A 20,486-nucleotide genomic window follows, 5' to 3' on the forward strand; every position below is an offset into this window, starting at 1 on the left:
TTATTTTTCTTTTTAAATAAAAAGGGGATTAAAAATAATTCTTTCCTTTCCCTCATGGATTCATGATGATTCGAACTTCAAATTTATTAGTGGAAGGAAAATGTTTTATAAATTGAATTGCACTTTATTGTCTAATCATATTGGTGAGTTAAAAGTGACTAAATAAGAGCCACATGATATACTATGCTCATAGGACAACTCAACAAACAATAATCTATTTATACCGAATGAAGTTCTTATCCCCTTGAGATAACTTAGTGGTAAAGTGGGTATTTTTACGTCAAGTATCTCAAATTTGAATTTCACTAACGCTTCTATAGATTCAAATATGTCGCAATTAATTTTTCATGTGCGATTATCTGTGTGATTTGCAAGCTATTCCACAAGAACATGGATTTACCTAATGCAAAATAAAGATAACAATTGCTGGATAAACTAAAAGAAAATACTCACTTTGTCTCAATTCAATAGGTCACAAGGTTTGAATATGGACATTAAGAAACGAATAGTTTATAAATAAATAGGAGAGAGAAAATAATTTTTTTAAGGATATATTTATCAAAAAATAGGATAGTGAAATGAAAATATTACTCCCTACGTCCCACTGATAATGACTCATTACTTTTGGGCACAATTATTAAGAAGAAGAGTAATTTAAGAGTAAAAGTGATAAAAAGTGGTGGAAACCACAACTTTTTGTGAGATAATGTGGTTTTCTTTTATGGAGCAGGCCATTATCAATGCGAAAGACTAAAAAGAAAAGTGAACAATTATCAATGAGACAGAAGGAGTATTATTTAAATGAGAAGATAGGTAATTATGTGTGAACCACAATGCTATATGGTGTAAATAATAAATTATTAAAGTTATTTGTTATGTGTTGACTCTATATGTTTAGAAATGACCTATTGAATTAAAATATCAAAAAAAAAATGTAGGCTATCGAATTGAAAGGGAGTAAACAAAAGAATTTTGTGGAATAAAAATGGAATGTATTTTTTTTTTTGAGACAGGAAATGGAATGAAGTTTATTGTCGTAGTTTTTTTTTTTGATAAATTAATAATATTAAATAAAAAAATTTAAAGAACGCGCCACAAGAGAATTGTCGTAATTTTTGCAAATGAGAAGTTTTGCTCGAAGCAAAAATCACGATCCACAATTCCACACTCTCTCCCCGAATCTCCGATGCGTGAAAGATAGACATTAGAAGGCCTTGCGCCCCAGTATACCAAATGCTTTGATACTAGAGTTTGGGCCTTAGAGCATCCACAATGGGCTTACTTGATAGCCTACTTGATAGTGGATTGTGTTATTGAGTAAGTAGTGCTGTATTGAGGTTACTTGATAGCCTACTTGATTTTTTTTAGTTTTTAAAGAGGAGAGAGAGATTTTTAAAGAGGAGAAGAGAATTAAAAAAAAAGAAAAAAAAAGAAGAAAATTACTCGTGCATACTCGAAGACTCGAGTAGCACTCGAATAGCCCCTCCCTGCAACGCCTTACTCGAGTGCACCTCTCTACTCGAGTAGGCGCTCGAGTAAGGGCGTTGCCAATGCTCTTAAATCAGTTATTTGTGCTTTCAAATTATTAATTGGACCACTTCAAATTGTTTCGGGTCTTGCTTCTGTTTAATTAGGCTTGGATTTTTTTTTTTTTGGGGCACCAATAAAGTTATTATGCTTCAATTTAGGGTGATTCTATCACCATAACCCTCTATTTAAAAAATCGCGATTTCATGTTTGTTTGTTTATTCCTAAAACAGTTTATTTTCAACTGTCACTCCATTTCACAAATCTGTTTTGAGCGTTCATGCTAGAATCAAATGGCACTTTAGTTCCAGTATATATCTTCTAGTTGTTTATACCAAAATAGCTAATTTAAAATTTACCTCTAAATTGATATTTACCATAGAGGATCTGGCAGCTGAAGACTTTCCATCAGTTGGCACAAGTATGCAGTCTAAGATGAGGGCATTAGAGAAGTGATATCTACAATAAAGATGCCATTACTAGTAGTCTTAAACTGCAACTCATTCTACCCAGTTTATGTCAAAGTCCTTGAATTTGAGTAGCCACTCATGTGTATCCTGTGAAACATAGGCTTTTGTAGGTATCTTCTCCTGTTCATTTACGCTGTGGGACGCCGCAGACTCTGCCTTCCTCTCTTTGGAAAGGGCACTTTGCCGGTTAGGATGCCTTACCTTGAGCGATAGCAGACGGGACACCTCGTGCAACCCTCCCCATTTCTCCAGAGCACGTGCTATGTCGTAACGTCCTGCACCAGATCATGCCTGTTTTCAACTATCTACTCCATGAAAATGAAGTGAATTCTGAGAAAACCTTCCACATAGTGTGCATAATTGTTGCAACACCCAAAAAGCTCAAGTGGGAATCTTTTGTTTGAAAAGTAAGATCGATAAGTTGGCTAATAAGAGACGACACACTAGAAAAAGGGAGTACCTGCACGTTCAAAGCATTTTCTGCTGGGCATGTATGATGGATCCATACCCCAATTCCTTTGGAATCGTTTAATCTGAAAGAGCAAAGTTGATAAGCCATGACGACGGATTGTTTTTGCAAGAGTACATATGCGCATTCAACTCCACATTATGGAACGGAACAACAAAGAGGAAAGAGGAGAATTGAAGTAAAGAACGGAATGAGATGCAAGAAACTAACCTCATCTTGCAAATTTTCCAGATTATCCCAATAACCTTTTGGTTTACGTTGTTTGTATGCAAGGGACAGATCCATCAATGATGCAATTCGCCTAAATCCACCCATTCGTGTGATGGCCTTCTCAATATCCACTCGCCCATGCTTCCGTAGTTGCTTTCTCATAGGCATGAATCCTTCCTGTCCATGCTCAGAAATGAAGTTTAAGAGCTCAGCTTTAAGAACCTCGATGTTTCTCTGCAAGCCAGGGACCTTTGGCCTTTGTCTGTCTGAACTTGAGATGCAATCATAACCCCTGGCCTCTGTACTAAAATTGAAGGAGCTGCAGTTGTTTGCTATAGCTGTCTCTCCCTCGGCACAACAGTCATCACTGACAGCCTCCTGATTATTTTCAGTTTCTCTTTTTTCCATGTAATCTCGGATAGCACACAAGTTTGAAGGGAGATCCTCGTAAATGACCTGCAAATGCAAAAAATTATTGAGAAATAATAATTCCTTAAAAGGATAAGGATCCGTTCCCAGATGATTTTGTCTCAAAGACATCAAACTAGGATCCATGATTTGAGAATGAACTCAACCGACAGTGCTGACAGAATTTCAGAGAATTGACGTTTTCAAGCAAAAAGAAGTACAGAACTTTGAATGTAAAAAATGAGTCTAAATTTCTAAATATAAAAAATTATTTTTCCAACAAAAGTACTGCATAACTCCACAAATGGAAGCAAAGGAAACTAGGAATTCATTGATGGAATGGACGATGGTAGTGATTACTAACCTCTTCCATAATAGCTTCGGAAAGAAAGGAGTTTTTATGCATTTTTGACTCCACTGAATACTTCAACAGTGTGTGGTGGCTGCCTAGTTTCTCAAGGATCCATTTCCCTCGAAATGAATCAAAGTCTCCTTCAACCTGCTCAAATCCGATCTCTTGTTCAAAATGCTCACATAAATCGAGGATAACACGCGCATGGAGAACCATATACAATATACCCTTGCATCCTTCCTGCACCATGAAGTTATATTAATAATATCAAAACCTGTATGTTCTGCTTCAAACAAAGTACAAAAGATGGTGGCAAAGTTGTTCACAGGGATGAAACACAATTTATGATCCTCTGGAAAACAAGAACAATTACAACGGAAGGGGCAACATGAGGTGGAAACAATGATAATCAGAAACCAGTTATCTGTGTTTTTGGGGTTGATTGGCTAATGCATCAAAAAAAAAAAAAAAAACTCAAATGCTGCCTTCTGCACTTGACAATTCAATGTATCATCGTGAAGAGGTAAAACTGAATCTTCCAAAAGTTAAAGTGATGCAACTAAAAGTTTTTAAAGTTATCTTGAGCATAAATTGCTTGACATTTTACATCATGCTAATTTTTACTTTGGTCAGTAGTTCGTGTAAAAGAAAATTTGAATATCATTTTAATTCTGCAAAATCAATAAATTTGTTCTTGCTCCTGGCAAGGAGATCATTATACCAAACAAAGAAATTGGCACCTGAAGAATGCGAACTTTATTGCTTTCTCGGGATAAGACCTTGCTGATAGCTAAATTAGGAACTATCCTGCAGTAGTTTCAGGAAAAGATGAATTAGAAATAAATAAATAAATAAAATAGATAATTTTGTTTGCCAATAGCTCACATTTTGTAATGGTTCAATGCATTAGACCCCAAACAGTACATATAGAAATTAAGAGGCATGCACAGAAACAGCTTTCACATCAAATTCCCACACCTATATGTGAAACATGCATGTTAAACCAATCAATATGAAAACTCTCTCTAGATTTTGCAAGACCAACCTTGATGAAAAACGGATTTAAGGCGTTATGAGACACACAAATCTCAGTAAGTGGCATACAATAAGTGCCTGAATAACTTACTCGGGAAGGCTTTCATAAGCTGTGAGAATATTCCATACTTCACGAACAGGAGCTTTTACTGTTATGCTGGCAATAACGCATCTGTGAACACCCCCATTTTCCTTCACCACAAAATGAATTCACCAGATTACCAACCAAATATAATATGACTTTCCCGGGAAGGGCAAGATATAAAGCAGAGTCGAGCAGTTACCAATAATCCATCAAATCTACGGAGATGAACTTCATCCACCAAGCACGGCCTGTCAAGTGGACAAGACTTGCCAAAGATTCCCCAACTACTATTCAACTCTCCAGTCGAAGGAGACAAAGGACCAAAAGCAGCTTTGACAAACTTTTTCTTGATATTTTCAGAAGCATCTTTGTTGTTCAGTGCAGTATCAACTTCCGTCTCCTCACCTCTGAGGTGAAGTGCTTGTGAAGGTAATGTGTCCAAAGAGACTACACTGTGGTTTCCTTCAAAGTTGCTTTCAGATCGGCATGCTAAAGCTAGGAGATTTACAGGAAGATCTGATCTGATAATCCGCTCCAGAAATATTGCCGGAAAGCTGAACCTAGGTATAACATTAACTTCATAACCCAAGATCGCTGTTGGCGACCTATGAAATGAAGGATCAAAGCAAGGAAAAATCATGGACAAGAATTAGTCATGAGTCCACTTCCAGTAAAACTGTTTATCATAGTAACTAAAACAACAAATTAAGTAGAACTATGTGGCAAGCTGATTCTATGCTAAAGGATCTCCAGTCCAGTAAAATTATTTTACGTTTTTGCAGAGCTCAATAACAGGACATACAATTTTATTTAAGCTGATGCTCCATAAAATAACCATTTCATGTTCACTAGTATGACACACAAGGCTAGTTAAAGTAGATTGTTTTCCATAAGAAACATTGTGATAAGTCATATATGAGTGATGTGAGACTATATACATGATGACAAGTACGATGGAACACTCATTTCAAAGACAAGGACTGAGTATAGCATGTAAATTTAGAGCTCTCAAAATCGCATTGAATGACTTAATACAAAGATTATTAGATTTATCATCTTGGTGATACGATTAAAAAAAAAAGAAAAAAGAACCGTATCATACCCTTTCTGAGACTTCACTGACCATTTGCCTTCAAATTTCTTGAAATCACCATCAACCATAGAGAAGTGAAGTTCACGGTTATTCTCCTGAATTATGTGAAATATAAGATGGGAAAAATGAAAAAAAAAAAAAAAACAAAAAACAATATCCAAGTTTACTAACACGAGGAAATGCTTATCATATTAGCATACTATAAGTACACCAATTAAAAGAGTTGCATAATACGAACTTCCACCTATGAAATCTCTTTTCCAATTACCGTATCTTCTTCCTCACGAAGTTATAACAAGTAAACTTATGACAAATGAAAAACAGTGCCATAATAGAGTGTTGTTTGAGTAAAGTGCATACAGAGTTGACAAGTTCTTGAAGATCCAACACGACACGAGCTTCTATATGCCAATATAGTGCCCTCTGCAACCCTCTCTGCTCCAACCATATCCTCCCGGGATATGGACAAGGAATCCTCCCACTGAAACATTATACAAAAGATGCATCAAAATGACAGCATCAGTCCACTAATACTAATTTAAATTCCTAAGCAAGGATAAGCTAAAAACTAAGGCACAAATCAAGAAGTTGGCTGCTGACTTCCACATATTAAATCTAATTCAAGTACACCACAAGTTGAAATTTCCCCAAATTCTAAACTACCTAGTGATGTTTCACTAAAACAAACTTGTTTATCATTTTACAAGAAATGTTACCAAGTTTAACCAACATTCTGAGAGATCATATGATCATAAAAAATGAAAGGTTAAACCACCATTCCATCAAAAAATAAAATAAAATAAGGGAACACGATAAAGAAATGAAAAGATAACTCTATCTCATATTGGGAGATTTTCAAAATTTTACCTTCTAACAAGATTTGGGATGAAATCAGCAAGCCTTTCATAGTCAGTGAGAGCAGACCAGACGGATTCAACATCAGCATTAACTGAAATCTCAGCTCTGATTCTGCGTTCCCTCCAAGATATGACTTCCACTTCACAACTCACCTTTCTCTCTCCTAAAACCACCTCGGTTTCTGGATCTACTTCTACTCCTTCTTCCTCCTCCTTGCTTTTCTTACTGGTTGCAAGATTACTAGGGTTCCCATTTGAAGATTGAGTAGCAGTCTTACAGTCCCATTTTGGCGTCTCCGCGCTAGCAAATGAAGAGAATGCTGCGGCTACACAAATGTTGCCTACGGTGTTGTGGCGATGCAATGTAGCAAAATTCAGTGTGCGGGTTTTATTGGAAGAGAAGGTCAAACAGTGTGATGAAGTGGTGATCATGGAGAAGTAACTCTGTGGGTGTGTGTTCAGCAGTGATGAGTAAGAGTAATCTGCCTCTGCCTGCGTGTGCTTTCAACTGTCATTATGGGTTAGTTTAGATTTTTTATGTTTCTTTTTCCATATATTTTTTGGTGAAATTTTTTGTGTTGTAAATCTTGACCACTAATATTTGGGAGTTTAGCGTTTGAGTGTGGCAGGGGAAATGAACGGCTGAAAACAAATGCTGCAGATTCTTCTTGGGTGAAGTTTTTTTTTTTTAAATCACAATCTATTTTAATAAATACGTAACAAATTAATTTACACTATTTTTATAGAAACTATTTTTGTTTATAAAGATTAATCTTTAAAAATAAAAGTAACTTTTAGAATATTTATTTACAGTTAGGATCCGGTAAATTGTTAAATGTCAATGAACTTGTGTAAATGAACAAGTTTGAACTCTTATCTTTTCAAAGGTTTATGTGAAACTCGTCACTGTACTAGCTAGAGCTAGTTTAAAAATATAAAGCAATTAACTATACAGAGAAGAGAAGCTCATGTCGCAGAGGGCTTGGTAGGAGGGGAGCGTGAATACAGAGAAGAGGGCTTCCATTTTTATTTTTTTTTTTGATGAAATTACATTATAAATAATACAAACCACACACACACCTCACCTAGTGGTTATTGTGGCCGAGAGTACTCGAACCTGTGACCTCTTGGACAACTGGCAACCACCCTAACCACTAGGCCATCCCAAGGGGACGGGCTTCCATTTTTTATGAACTCATTTATGTGTGTGAGAGAGAAAGAGAGGGAGATAAGAGAGATCGGCCTAGAGAGAACGAGAATAGAAAGTTACATTGAAAAATGAACGTTAAGATACCTTATTATACAAAATTTGATTATTTTTTTAATATTTTAATATATATATTTTTTATTTTTATTATATGAAAATTGAATAATTTTATATATTAATTCATAGAATAATTTAGATGTATAGAAAAAGAGAAAAATTAGAAAACGACGGTCGAATTGCGGTGATCGACGATCGACGGCTACTTGTCATGTCGGCTGCTCACTGGTTGTGTCGATATGACTATTGCATACCTGACATTGTAAGGGTATTGAAAAGTATCATTTAGCTACTTGTATATTAGTATTAATCTTATCTCCTCATAAATGAGAATAAATACTTTTTATCATATAGTTTGCATTATATCTATTTGTTATATTACAATAAATGTCTTGATTCTACATAAAGTTCATGAGGTGATCGCACAAAAGATCACATGGAAAATTTGTTATAGAGTAAACTAAGTTCATGGTCGAGATATATTTTGGCGATCTATGGGTAAAGATTGAAGTATCTAAGATATGAAATTAGTTTATGGCTAATCATAGATACTTAAGTGTGGTATGACATTGAATTGGATTCACAATGAGATAAGTTCTAAATAACTAACATGATTTAGAACGAAATATCTAAAAATTGTTATATTGTGCATGCATTATTTTATTATATAATGTTTTGTGCATGCAACATTTTATTATACACTGCTCTAACATTCCACGATAAGAATTAATGGGAAAATCCAATAAACCGTATTTCTTAGTTAGTGGTGATTTAATATTGAAAATTACTGTTATATTATTATATAAAATCATGTCTCAATGCGTCGAATTGATAATATCTTATTGAGGTATTCATAAATTATTATTATTATACTATAAACTTGATCGATTGGAATTAATTTCAAGTATAATAATGTATGAGCAGTACGACTCTTGTATAATATATTAATTAATTAAAGCTAATAGTTAAAGTTTAAATTAATTAATGCATATGGATTATCTTAAACACGAGAAATAAATAAAATGAGAGGGAACATATTGGTAAACATGGAAAGGACTGTTAATGCAATTATTTAATGAAAATATGAAATGAATTAATATTAATAAATATATAAATTTAATATTGGAGATAATGTTAAAGGAATTAGAATTCTATTGGAAGACCTTCTCCATATTCTTTTAGGAATCTCTAATTAGCCCAACAAGGCCAACCTCTATAAAGAGGGAAGAGGAGATAACAAAATTCATACACCACTAGGCTATTTTTCGTCTTCAAATTATAAATGATTTTTGTTTATTTTTCCAGCTATTAGACTTTGTTAGAGACTCCTTATCCAACGTTCAACTCATATGAGCCAATAAGTTAGAAGTTTCTCAGGTAGAATCAAGTAAATTTTTGTAGGAATCAGTTTGCAATTTTCATAAAATTGCCATAACTTTCTCGATAGAAATTCCAATTGAGGTGAATCCAGCGGTCACACAAAGCTCTCTCGAAGTAGAAAAAGTTGGTTGACGAAATTTGAAGCTGGCTGGCGAGAATCAAATTGTGCAATAGTTGCTAAAGTATTTAAAGGCCAATAAACTACAATCAGGTAAACTCAACGACTTCAAGAGTGTTTTGAAAGTAAAAATAAATAAAATTGATTACTCTAAGCCCCTATTTATAGTTTGACATATTTAACTAATCGTGAATCGTGATGTATACCAATAGAGGCGATTGAAGATTTTTGTGTCTTGTTTTAATTAAAAAGGATGCTCATAAGTATGCATATAATTTTAGGGATCAGATTCGGTAGTATCAAAGGTACTTGAAGAAAAATGCGTAGTATTAATTACTTACCAAGTTACAATCACATTGAACATACGATGGTGAGATTGTTATTTTTGTGAAACATGAGAATAACTATGAGAATAATGAATAAGGTAAGTATATAGTGTTGAATAATGAATTAATGATATTCGAAAAATTTGTGAAAATTTTCGCTCTCTTCAAGATTCGAACCTAGGTAAAATTTCGTTCCCCTCCAAGTAAATGTATCAGTTATAGAATATATTAAATTATTAAAATCTCATCATCGGTTTGAATAGAAAATATCGTTTTGATTGATATTTTATTTTTGGGGTACAGGAAAAAAGCAAACAACATAAAGTTCGCCTAAATAAATTCAAAAAATAAAAATGATATACGAAACCAAAAAATATTTAAAACTTGTGTATTTATATTCACTGATATTTTCAAAATAAAATGCAACGAAAAGAAACATGATATGGGGACTATTCATTAAGGTTCACAGCCTAGCAAAAGAAAGGAAGTTCCACTGATATGACCTAGTGATGGAGTGTCAATTCCTAAGATTTAAAAGTCTTATGTTAGAATTCCACCAGGTTGTTACACAAGAATCTATAAATTTATCTAATTCGCATCAAGCGTTGTGATTGTATATAAAGGTGAGTATTCGGATTTCAATTAGATTTTTATTTATTTTTTTGTCTAATTCGGATCGATCCGAAAATCTAAATTTTGAATAAAGATGATTCAATCGAATTATTCAAAAATCTGAAAATTTTATAATCAAATCCAATCTAAACCAAAAAAATGGAAAACATTCTTTTTATTATTTTATCACATTAGAATATACATGTTGAAACAAGATTTAACACTTAAAAGTGTGCGTGTGTTGGCCAAGCGGTAAGGGGTTAATGCCTAAGGTCAAAAATTTTGGGTTCGAGTTCCCTGTGACGGGGCCTTTAAATTTATTTATTTAATACTGTTAATTTATATATATAAAAAAAATTAACACTTAAAATGTTTATATATATCAATTCAATCCAAACAATTTGAAAATTTGGACAAAATTCAATCTCATTCCAATCGAAACCAAAAATTTTGAATCCGATTTTAAATTGGTTCGAATCAAATATTCAAATTTTGAATATTTTAACTTGTATAATTGATAAGATATAAAATTGAGTATTTTTATTTTTAAAAATAAAATTGATCTATTCTCATATTTTCAATGAGATAAGAATCAAATCAAATAAAATAAATTTAAATAATAAACTTAAGAATTTTGAGATATCTCAAAATTTCAATAAAATTAATTTAAATAAGAGATTAATTTTATGATTTTTATTTTTAAGACTAATCTTTGACCTGATATAATAAGTAAGGGCATATGAGGAATTTGAAATGGCATACAAGGCCAAGACAGATAACAGTTATGGGGAGGAATTAGCGAAGGCCCGCCGTGTTTTTTGCGTAGGAAAGTCCCGCCACGTACTCTCTCTCTCCTCAATACTCAAAGCGACAGCTTCCTTCCTCATGAATCTTCCCTCCTCTCCTCTCCATCCTACTTTATTCATTCTTAATATCGTCCAAGATCCCCCCACCGCCGTAAATCTTTATTTCGATTTCCCTTTTCCGTCTCCCTCTCCCTCCGATTCCTTCTATTCAGGTAATCTCTCTCTCTCTCCCTCGTTGCTGATATGCGATTTTTTGTCTTTCTTCATTTTCTTTTGCGTTTCGATGATCTGCGAGTAACTATACGAAATTATCGTTTGCGCTAGATTTAGAGATAGGTGCCGTGCATTTTGGTGAATTTATGCGAGAATGTGGTCTTGATTGTATTCAATTTTGGGTTTGAATTATTAGATTTTTTTTTGCCTTTAAGATTTTTGTTTTTAATTCATTTTTTGAATAGCTTGCCTAGTATTGAGTTTCATAGACCAACTCTTGGAAGATGTATAAAGCACGCAACAGCTCTTTTTAATCGCTCTTTAACTGCAGATTTAAAGTAAAAGTCATGTTTATGCATCTCATTAATTTTTTATTTACTGAAAATTGACTAAATATATATTATTTGCTACTTGTTTGGTTCCTGGAAATAATGGTTGCCTCATTTTGTTTACTGGCATATGGTTTGACTTGTCGTTTGGTACTATTTCAGTCCAACTTTTTGCGGGTGTTGGTTTTGATGTATCATTTGCTTTGTGTTTCCATAGTTTCTGCAGGTCAGGTTCTTTTCTGTAGAATTTATTTTTCTACAGAAACTGTGGAATTCCCTTTGGAATTGAGAAGAATGGTGAAGTAGCATTCACAATGAACGAACTGAGCATCCCTCTCCTTCGGTTCCTTGCTAGTTCAAGTCTGGATTCTGGATATATCTTCGGATGGCTGATTACAGGATCTTTTGGACTTTTTGCTATTGTTTATGCCTTCCTGAAATGGCAGAGATCGATGTCCCTTAATTGGCTTAAAGCGGCTTCCAGGGCAAAAAAGCAAGCATGGAAGAAGCTTAAAGTTCCCTTATCGCATCATACATGGATGGAAGATGTTTCTTCTGGTGGCCTTCCATCCACATGCTGTGTCTGCCTAACTTCTCTTGTCTACCCTCAGAATATAGGAGCAAAATCTATGTCACGATCGCCAATACATAGGTGCCGTGTCTGTGGTGTGGCATCTCATTTTCATTGTTCTCAGTTTGCAGCAAAAGATTGTAAATGTGTTGCTCAAGCTGGTTATGGTCAAGTTCAGCACCACTGGTCAGAAAGATGGTTTAATCTTGACGACAATCCTGAGATGTCAGCTTTTTGTTTTTACTGTGACGAACCTTGTGGCATCCCTTTTATTGATGCATCTCCAGCTTGGTATTGCTTATGGTGTCAACGGATTATACATGTTAAGTGCCAAGTAAAAATGTCAGAGGAATGTGGTGATGTTTGTGATCTAGGTGCTCATAGAAGAATCATTCTTTCTCCCCTCTGTGTCAAAGGTGTCGAAAGTGAGATGTTAAGCTCCATTACGGAAGAAATCATTGATTCTACAGTTCGTGGACAGGCCAGAAGAAAGAGGCATCGGAACAAACATGGAAGTAATCGGTGCACTAGTGGTAAGCAACCAGAAAATCCTACTGCCCAAAGAGCAGTTCTTACTCTCCTTAAGGGTCTTGTTGGATTTCATAATTCTAGCAGTGAGGATGACAATGATCATTCTTTGAACACTGGCAAAGCTCTTAGTAAGAAAAGCACTCTGAATGCATCAGCCAATAAGAAGAAATCAATTAATGCTTCTGACAGATTAAAGAAGTATACTATTCTGGATTTACCTTCAGATGCGAGGCCTCTTCTGGTCTTCATTAATGCCAAAAGTGGAGCACGAAATGGGCCTCTTCTGCACAGGAGGTTGAACATGCTATTAAACCCTGTACAGGTAGAAGTTTCAGATTGCAATAACTTATCATTCTCATGGTCTCCTTTTTTTTCATGTTCTGTTTTAGTTATGAAGAATGTTAAGTTTGGCATCATGTATTTTGAAGTATTTCCATAAGAGTACTGAATTAGAACACATAATCAAATATTGCAAAGGGAACTCCTAAGTAAGAAGCAAATGAGCTAAAAATTTCAGTATCTCATAAGTTTCAAAACCCTCATTTAAGCTAGCTTGTATAGATTGATTAAATTGAGCTTGAATTTCAGATCATCGAACTTGATTCCTTAAAGTGCCTGTTGAATATCAGCTATAATTTGATAACACCACTAATAGACCATCTAGTTTTTCACTTATTTTGCTAGTTGCTTGTCAACCTATTAACGAAAATATTATCTCCACATGCTTGGTGTCTGCAATACTTACAGAGTTACAGTGGCTTGGTTATTGTGCATCTCAGCAGCACTTTCAAATGGAATTCTCAGTTCCATTAAATTCTGTAAAGTTAACTTTCTTGTGAATTTCATGAGTTCTAGCCTTAAGTTTTCTACCTGAGAGATACTTCTCTCAATAGTAGACCATGTCACAAGATTACTTCAAATAAGAGGACAATTAGTAGAAGTAAACGCCATATGCAATGCTCGTCATTTGGATTGTTTACAAACTGGCTTATTGTTCTAATAATATTTGCCTTCCTATTAGAAAGGTATACTAGTTTTAGCACCATCGGTTGATAGTTTCCTTTTCTTGACCAGAGTGCTAACCTTGCTTTGACTGTCTTTGTTGTTAAGGTCCTGATTTGAGCCATGCTTTCTTAACTTAGTGAACTTCACTCTAACTTAACCATAACATTCGTTTAGTCATCTTTGTATTTGCTGCTTTCTTAACAAGAATGAGTATGCCCAAGGCCAAGGATGTGCTGCCTCTCTTGGAACTTTAAATTTTTGTAGGCATAGGTTAGCAAAGTTTAGGATGCGTTATCAAAGAGGATAAATTCTAACAAGCAAATTCATCTTTCTAGGTATTAGTTTTTTGAGCTGTTATACAATGATATCAAGATATGAAAACCGAAATAGAGTTGTTATAATGTAATTGTATTCAGTTACTGATCTCTTAATGTTAATATTGACTATATCAAAACTGTTACTAATTATATATTAAGAGTTATGTATAGAGTTATAGAGTTTATGTATTGAAAGTTAAAATTTGTGCCTCTGTCACTATTTCCAAGTTCACTCCGATGTAGTTGGTTCTTGGCTTATAATTGGTGGTTCTTTTCCAGGTAGTTGAACTCAGTTCCTCTCAAGGTCCAGAGGCTGGCTTAGAGCTGTTCGGCAGTTTGCAATACTTTAGGGTTTTGGTTTGTGGTGGTGATGGGACGGTTGCTTGGGTCCTTGATGCAATAGAAAGGTACAATTATGAGTCACCTCCACCGGTTGCAGTTCTTCCTTTAGGAACTGGAAATGATTTGTCAAGGGTCCTGCATTGGGGTGGGGGTTTTTCTGTTGTCGAAGGACAAGGTGCCTTGAGCACTTTCTTGACCGACGTTGAAAATGCGGCAGTAACAATGCTTGATCGCTGGAAAGTCAACATAACAGAAGAAAAGGCTAGTGGTGAACTAAGTAAAGTAAAATCAAAGTTCATGATGAACTACTTAGGTAATGTGCAATTCTTTTCATTCGTGTACTTCTTTTGGTTTGAGAAAGAACTGTCACCATTTCCTTAAAGTTACTACAGATGCGAAAGATTAAATTGTTTGACTTGTATCTTTGCTGGATACAGATTCTTTTTAAGTTATCAAATGTTTTGTTTTTTCTTGACTTTTTGTCTGTCCTCTAGACTGATTTCATGGTTTTTAATCTATAGGTATTGGATGTGATGCAAAGGTTGCATATGAGTTTCACACAGATAGGGAAGAAAACCCAGCAAAGTTTTACAGTCAGGTATAGAGTTTGTAACCCTTACCTACTTGTATTTTGTTAATTGTGCACTGCAGCACTGACAACTTTTTTCTGACCTTCTTGAATTAAGTTTCTCAAACATGGCTGATATGAGTTTTGGAACAGTTTTTAAATAAACTTAGGTATGCCAAAGAAGGTGCTAGGGATATGATGGACAGAGCTTGCGCGGATTTGCCATGGCAAGTCTGGCTTGAAGTTGATGAGAAAGATATTGAGATACCGAAAGTAAGCCATGTCTTTTTTATCAAATTCCTATTCTCTTGTGTTTAATATATTTCTTATGCTTTTTAGCCCTTTCTGTTATGTGTTTAATAATATTCTTATGTTTGTTTTTGCCCCTTCAGGATGCTGAGGGTTTAATTGTGCTGAACATTGGTAGCTATATGGGCGGAGTTGACCTTTGGCAAAATGATTATGAATACGATGACAATTTCAATCACCAGTACATGCATGACAAAATGCTTGAAGTTGTCTGTGTTACTGGATCATGGCACCTGGGCAAACTCCAGGTTTGAATTTTTTACTTCATCTCATGAGTCTATTACATATGGTCTGATATCAATGAGGGTTTATATGTTCCCTTACCAACTTTTGAAGCATGGACTGAGATTTACCTTTCTGACAACACATTAATTTTCTTGCCCTTGTATAACAAAGCTAGATAAGTTCACTGGTCCATGCAATAAGAAATTGCATTCATGAATTTTTTGTTGAATGTGTGATATATAGTACATAAGATAAACTAACAGTTAATTTGTTCTTGCAGGTTGGACTTTCACAGGCAACTAGGCTAGCTCAAGGGAAAGTTGTAAGGTTACATGTGTCCAGTCCTTTTCCTGTACAAATTGATGGGGAACCTTTTATTCAGCAACCTGGATGCTTAGAAATAACACATCATGGGCAGGTATTTAATCGGTTTTGTTTGAGTACTAATTGATGCTCATTTATCTGTTTCTTGTGTGCAAAATGTGGACATTATGAATTCCTGCATATATTCATCAACTCCATCTGCATATTGATATGGTCTATAGACATGGAGCAAGAAATATGCTATTCATATCAATCACTACGATCTAGATATATCCAGCATATTTGGAATTCGGTACTATCTAAGTAGCTTTTATTGTAAAGGGCCAGATGTAGATGGTCCAAGTGTAAGAGTTCGTTCCTCATTTTCTTAAATCCTCGGTGAAGAAAGGTTACATTTATCTACTAATAGTTACTTAGTGTCATAAGAACTGAAGTTACCTTTGGACTATTTGCTTTCAATTGTCACTTTTTCAACATTTGCCATCAGCTGCTCTCTTCTGTTGTCATTTTAAGTATAGAGAGGTCAACTGTGTTGCCTTTGGAATCATATTATACCATTCATAGAATGTTAAATGTCTTAACAAGAAAATACATTAATAATGTTTCTTAGGCTTTTCTTTCCTACATGTTAAGAGTGGATATTTGTACCTCGCAAGCTTCAACTGAAATTTGAGTTGTGCTTTATGGTCTGTACGGGTTCCAAACTTCCACGCATCAAACGCAGAAAACTTTGTGAATACCTAGTTTTATTTTGCTTTGAAATGAAAAACTCAAAACTCCTTGGTGATTAGGTGTTTATGCTTCGAAGAGCATCTGGGGTGGATGGACCTAGAGGCCATGCTGCTGCTATAATGACGGAGGTGTTGGTGGATGCAGAATGTAAGGGAGTTATCAATGCGTCGCAGAAGAAGTTACTTCTGCAAGAGATTGCCCTCCAGCTCTCTTGATCTTTCTCTTGCTGATCAATCCTTCACAGTTTTGCCATCGACACCGTCGACAAGTATGCTAACCATCCATATAGCTGCTCCTGCACATAATTTTGCATCCGCCATGTTGATTCCTCTTAATTGGTGAAGAAAATGCTTGTCGATATCTTCTAATTCTTTGACAAACTATAGTTCGAGCTACCAAGGAGCATGTAATATAGAAATTTTATTCGAGGTTAACCATTTTTCTAGGAGCTGTTTTGTTTACTTGTGATAGGTCGAAGTAATGTTGTTTCTTCTTAAAATGTATTTAGAAGTACCTAGAGTATTATGATAGTGTACAAAGTGAGCGCTTTCACCAGCTTACATCTTATATTTCAAACATAGTTTTTTGCAGTTGCAGAATTTGTAGGGGCAGGCAATGAGTTAGGTAGGTAGCCTCCCCTTTGGGTTTCTTAAATTTGGACTTGAGTAAGACCTATATATTCCTACTTGTATACAACTATATTAATTTTAAAGTTATACTTTTCCTAGTTTTTTACAATTTCGATTGCGGCTTTACATACCAAGAAAGGGCGGTTAATATTCAAAATTTATTGCAAAATTGTTTGGAGGTAGTCTCCCATGAGTTCTACCTCATCATGTGCTCCGTCAAAGTATAGATACAAAAGAGATACTCAATTCCTCTCCCAAATACCTTTTAGTAGAAGAAGTCATGAGTTTTAAGAAAAAATTGTTAAGTGTATTGATAGTGGATGAAAAGTGTTATAATTAGTATTGAAAATGGTGAAAAAATGTTATAATTAATATTGAGAATGGTTTAAGGGTAATTTTAAACACAGTCCCCAATTTTTTCACTATAGCCTCTTGTTTTATAAAATAATAAAAATAATTATGATTGTACTAATATACCCTCATAGCCCCATTTAATAATTTACAATATTAATAAATTTTCAAAATTGATTTTCAAAGAACACTGCGTACAACCTCAAACTTTCTATAACCCCCACTCAAATATTTCTAAAACTTATTATTATAGCCTCAACTAAAAATTTAAGAACATGATAATGGAGAAGGAGACGAATACTTTTCTCCCACTGCAGGTCCGCCCCTAGCCCCACCGGCAACTGCCGAAATTCGCTCTTCATTCTCGATTCCTCCAACAATGGCTGATTTCTTCACAAATAGCGACGATGACAAGGCGGTGGAGGAGCTCTTATCTCAGGTGATGGACGCCACCGTTCTCGAGCAGGTCGCCGCCGTCAACTGCCCCGGTTTCAACGAGGACGGCCTCCCTTCACATCTCCAAACCCGCTTTCAAAACCTCACTCCTCTCTTGACAAAAAGCTTAAATCTTTCACACACATCGGATTTCAAGAAAAACGGCGCCGTAGACGAAGCAAAAGCTCCTATTTCTAGTGAAGAAAAGATCGCGTAGAAGAAGTCCACCAAGTGCTTGACAAAAAGCCCAGATGAAAATAGCTGCTTATTTGATGCCGGGATTCCATCACAATCACCTTTCAAAGAAATCCCACAAGGAAAATTGAATAAAAATGCAAGGAAAATAATTAGAAACGATGGCGAAGCCGAGTCTGGGGCAGAGGCCGCTGCCTCCCAGCAAGAAGAAGCTGCCGGAGTTCGATTCGTTTAAGCTGTCGTCGCCTCATAAAAGGGCGTGAAGCCAGTATAGGCGCTCGGACCATATCTTTCCGGTTCTGGGCCAAAGCATGTGAGCTCCAGATAGGAGTTCTTGGGGAGCCATTGACTAAGGAGGATATTCAGGAGCTCAGAGAAAGCAAATATGAGTAAAGATTGTATTTTTATTGATTGTTGCTATGTGGCTTTGATAGTTGGCTTTTTGGTTCTGTTTATCTTTTTTGCTAGTGATCTAGTTGTAATTCGCCAATGTGAAAGTGAAAAACCCTGTCCGGGTTCAAAAGTTTCTTCAGATATATGTCTTCAATACCTTTTCTAACCAAACAGATATTTTAGAAGAGAGAGTACAAATATGTGCTAGTTGATGACTAAATCGCAGTCCTTATGTTCGATGCAATAGGTGAAGATTATTTGACTTTGGCTAGCTGCATTATTAAGATTCAGTGGGTGATATAGTCCAAATTTCAGGCCTAGGACACCAATTTGTTGAAAAGTTTGATTACCTCAGTAATGAAGAATTTACCTAGAAATTACATTCTTGGAGTTGCATTTTTCTAGAAGGCTTTAAGTTTCTCTGAGATTTGCATCATGCATGCAGGAAAGTGCAGATAATGTAAGTCCAGAATCCAGTTCTCATTCCAAAGATGGTTTGCTTGAATATGGTTTTGTACATATAGATATATGATGACACCTAAATGCAACTATATAAATAGACTTTTTTTCTTTTTGTGAGTTGAAACTATATAAATAGATATAGATGATCGCACCAGTAAAGAAGTAAGTTCTTTTATTTATCCATCAATTTGAAACAAACTTAGATACAATTTCTTGAATGCAAAATAAGGTGCACCTCTGCAAGTTGGTAAATTCAATTGAATAAAACAAATATTCATTATGTGTCGTGACAAATAATTGCTAAGATTTTTCGAAGGAACAAAAAGGAATGTCAGTCTACATAGACACCTGCCTAGTGCCCACAAATTAACTGATTAATATTCTTTCAGAATTGTATAAGAAAACAAAATCATTTGCTGATAAAAATATGAAAGTTGGTTTCGCAGGAGAAACAACACACTCGAAAAAATATATACATATTATGGATCATCTAAGTTTATGATCTTTTCACTTTCAGAGTTTGACTCTATTGGTAATAGTGCTTTAAAGTCATTGATGCGATCTGAAAAAGGAATATCCCACCCTGTTGCAGCGTTTCTTCTTCTTCCTGCTTTTTTTCCTCCTGCGTTTTTTTTCTTCTTCCGTCTTTAATTAAAATTTTGAATTGGGGCTATACTGATGGAGTTATTAGGGTTATATGTGACTTATCTGTTAAGAGATTGTACGTATTATTCTTCTTTCAAATTAATCTTTAGAAAATTATTGATTTATTATAAATTTTAAATAGGGCTATAAGGGTATAATAGTATATTTATAATTATTTTTATTATTTTTTTAAATAAGGGGCTATAGTGAGAAAATTGGGGGCTGTGTTTAAAATTACCCATGGTTTAAAAGTAAAAATAAATGAAGTATTATTAGTTATGAGGTAATATCTCAAAATGAATATGAATATAAAGTTATTTGAAAGACGTCCAAAAAGAAAATATAAGAAGTTATTTAAGGGACGGAGAGAGTAGATTTTATATCAACTGATCATTGGGCGTGGCGGAGGTTGGGGATTCGAAACCCAACTGCAGCATTTTGCAATTTCAAGCGCCTATGCAATTTCAAGGCTGGTTCAACGAGTTCGCCCGATTTAGTAATAATTTTTATAAAAATATTATTATTATTATTATTATCATTTATTTATTTTTGTACAGGTCTTTCTCAATCACATTCAAAAGTATCATTTATATATATTAAAAGTAATTACCATAAAACCATATACTTCACAGATTTTGGTTATTTTTTCACGACTTATAAATTTTGCCTGAAAATCCATAAATTGAAAAATCATTTGAAATTTTCCCACGGAAACAATCTCCAATCAAAATATAAGTGACGCTCAATTCTACATGTAATTTTTTTATCCACATGTCACAATTTATTCCACAACGTCGTTTTATCTAATGTGCCTTACGACGTCTTTTTGACTTAAAAGAATTTTAATTCCCAAATCTATATATTATATAAAAGAGCACTTTAACGGCTATTTTTTGCC

At 34.7% G+C, this 20,486-nt stretch overlaps 2 protein-coding genes across 2 annotated transcripts; one reads left to right on the plus strand and one right to left on the minus strand.

Moving 5' to 3' along the window:
* Nucleotides 1-1,871: 1,871 nt before the first annotated feature.
* Nucleotides 1,872-7,112, minus strand: LOC131008640 (uncharacterized). Its single transcript, XM_057935585.1, has 10 exons — nt 6,517-7,112; nt 6,010-6,130; nt 5,659-5,744; nt 4,756-5,161; nt 4,563-4,663; nt 4,177-4,243; nt 3,449-3,676; nt 2,677-3,132; nt 2,458-2,530; nt 1,872-2,272 (listed from the first exon to the last, which is right to left on the minus strand). The coding sequence occupies exons 1-10, from the start codon at nt 6,936-6,938 to the stop codon at nt 2,028-2,030; spliced, it is 2,205 nt and encodes a 734-aa protein (XP_057791568.1). The 5' UTR covers nt 6,939-7,112; the 3' UTR covers nt 1,872-2,027.
* A 3,853-nt stretch (nt 7,113-10,965) lies between these two features.
* Nucleotides 10,966-17,216, plus strand: LOC131008644 (diacylglycerol kinase 2). Its single transcript, XM_057935593.1, has 8 exons — nt 10,966-11,224; nt 11,772-12,978; nt 14,258-14,633; nt 14,842-14,918; nt 15,042-15,161; nt 15,281-15,445; nt 15,703-15,840; nt 16,538-17,216. Exons 2-8 carry the CDS (start codon nt 11,869-11,871, stop codon nt 16,691-16,693), a joined length of 2,142 nt encoding a protein of 713 aa, XP_057791576.1. The 5' UTR covers nt 10,966-11,224; nt 11,772-11,868; the 3' UTR covers nt 16,694-17,216.
* The last annotated feature ends 3,270 nt before the right edge of the window (nt 17,217-20,486 follow it).

The sequence above is a fragment of the Salvia miltiorrhiza genome, chromosome 2 (genome assembly GCF_028751815.1).
Source record: "Salvia miltiorrhiza cultivar Shanhuang (shh) chromosome 2, IMPLAD_Smil_shh, whole genome shotgun sequence".
Taxonomy (NCBI): Eukaryota; Viridiplantae; Streptophyta; class Magnoliopsida; order Lamiales; family Lamiaceae; genus Salvia; species Salvia miltiorrhiza.

Coding starts and splice junctions, on each gene's coding strand:
- LOC131008640 (XM_057935585.1), bottom strand. CDS start 6,938: ATGATCACCACTTCATCACACTGTTTGACCTTCTCTTCCAATAAAACC. Junction 4,664..4,755: donor GTAGATTTGATGGATTATTG/GTAACTGCTCGA, acceptor TTTGTGGTGAAG/GAAAATGGGGGTGTTCACAG. Junction 3,133..3,448: donor CCGAAGCTATTATGGAAGAG/GTTAGTAATCAC, acceptor TTGCATTTGCAG/GTCATTTACGAGGATCTCCC.
- LOC131008644 (XM_057935593.1), top strand. CDS start 11,869: ATGAACGAACTGAGCATCCCTCTCCTTCGGTTCCTTGCTAGTTCAAGT. Junction 15,446..15,702: donor GGCACCTGGGCAAACTCCAG/GTTTGAATTTTT, acceptor TTGTTCTTGCAG/GTTGGACTTTCACAGGCAAC. Junction 15,841..16,537: donor AAATAACACATCATGGGCAG/GTATTTAATCGG, acceptor CTTGGTGATTAG/GTGTTTATGCTTCGAAGAGC.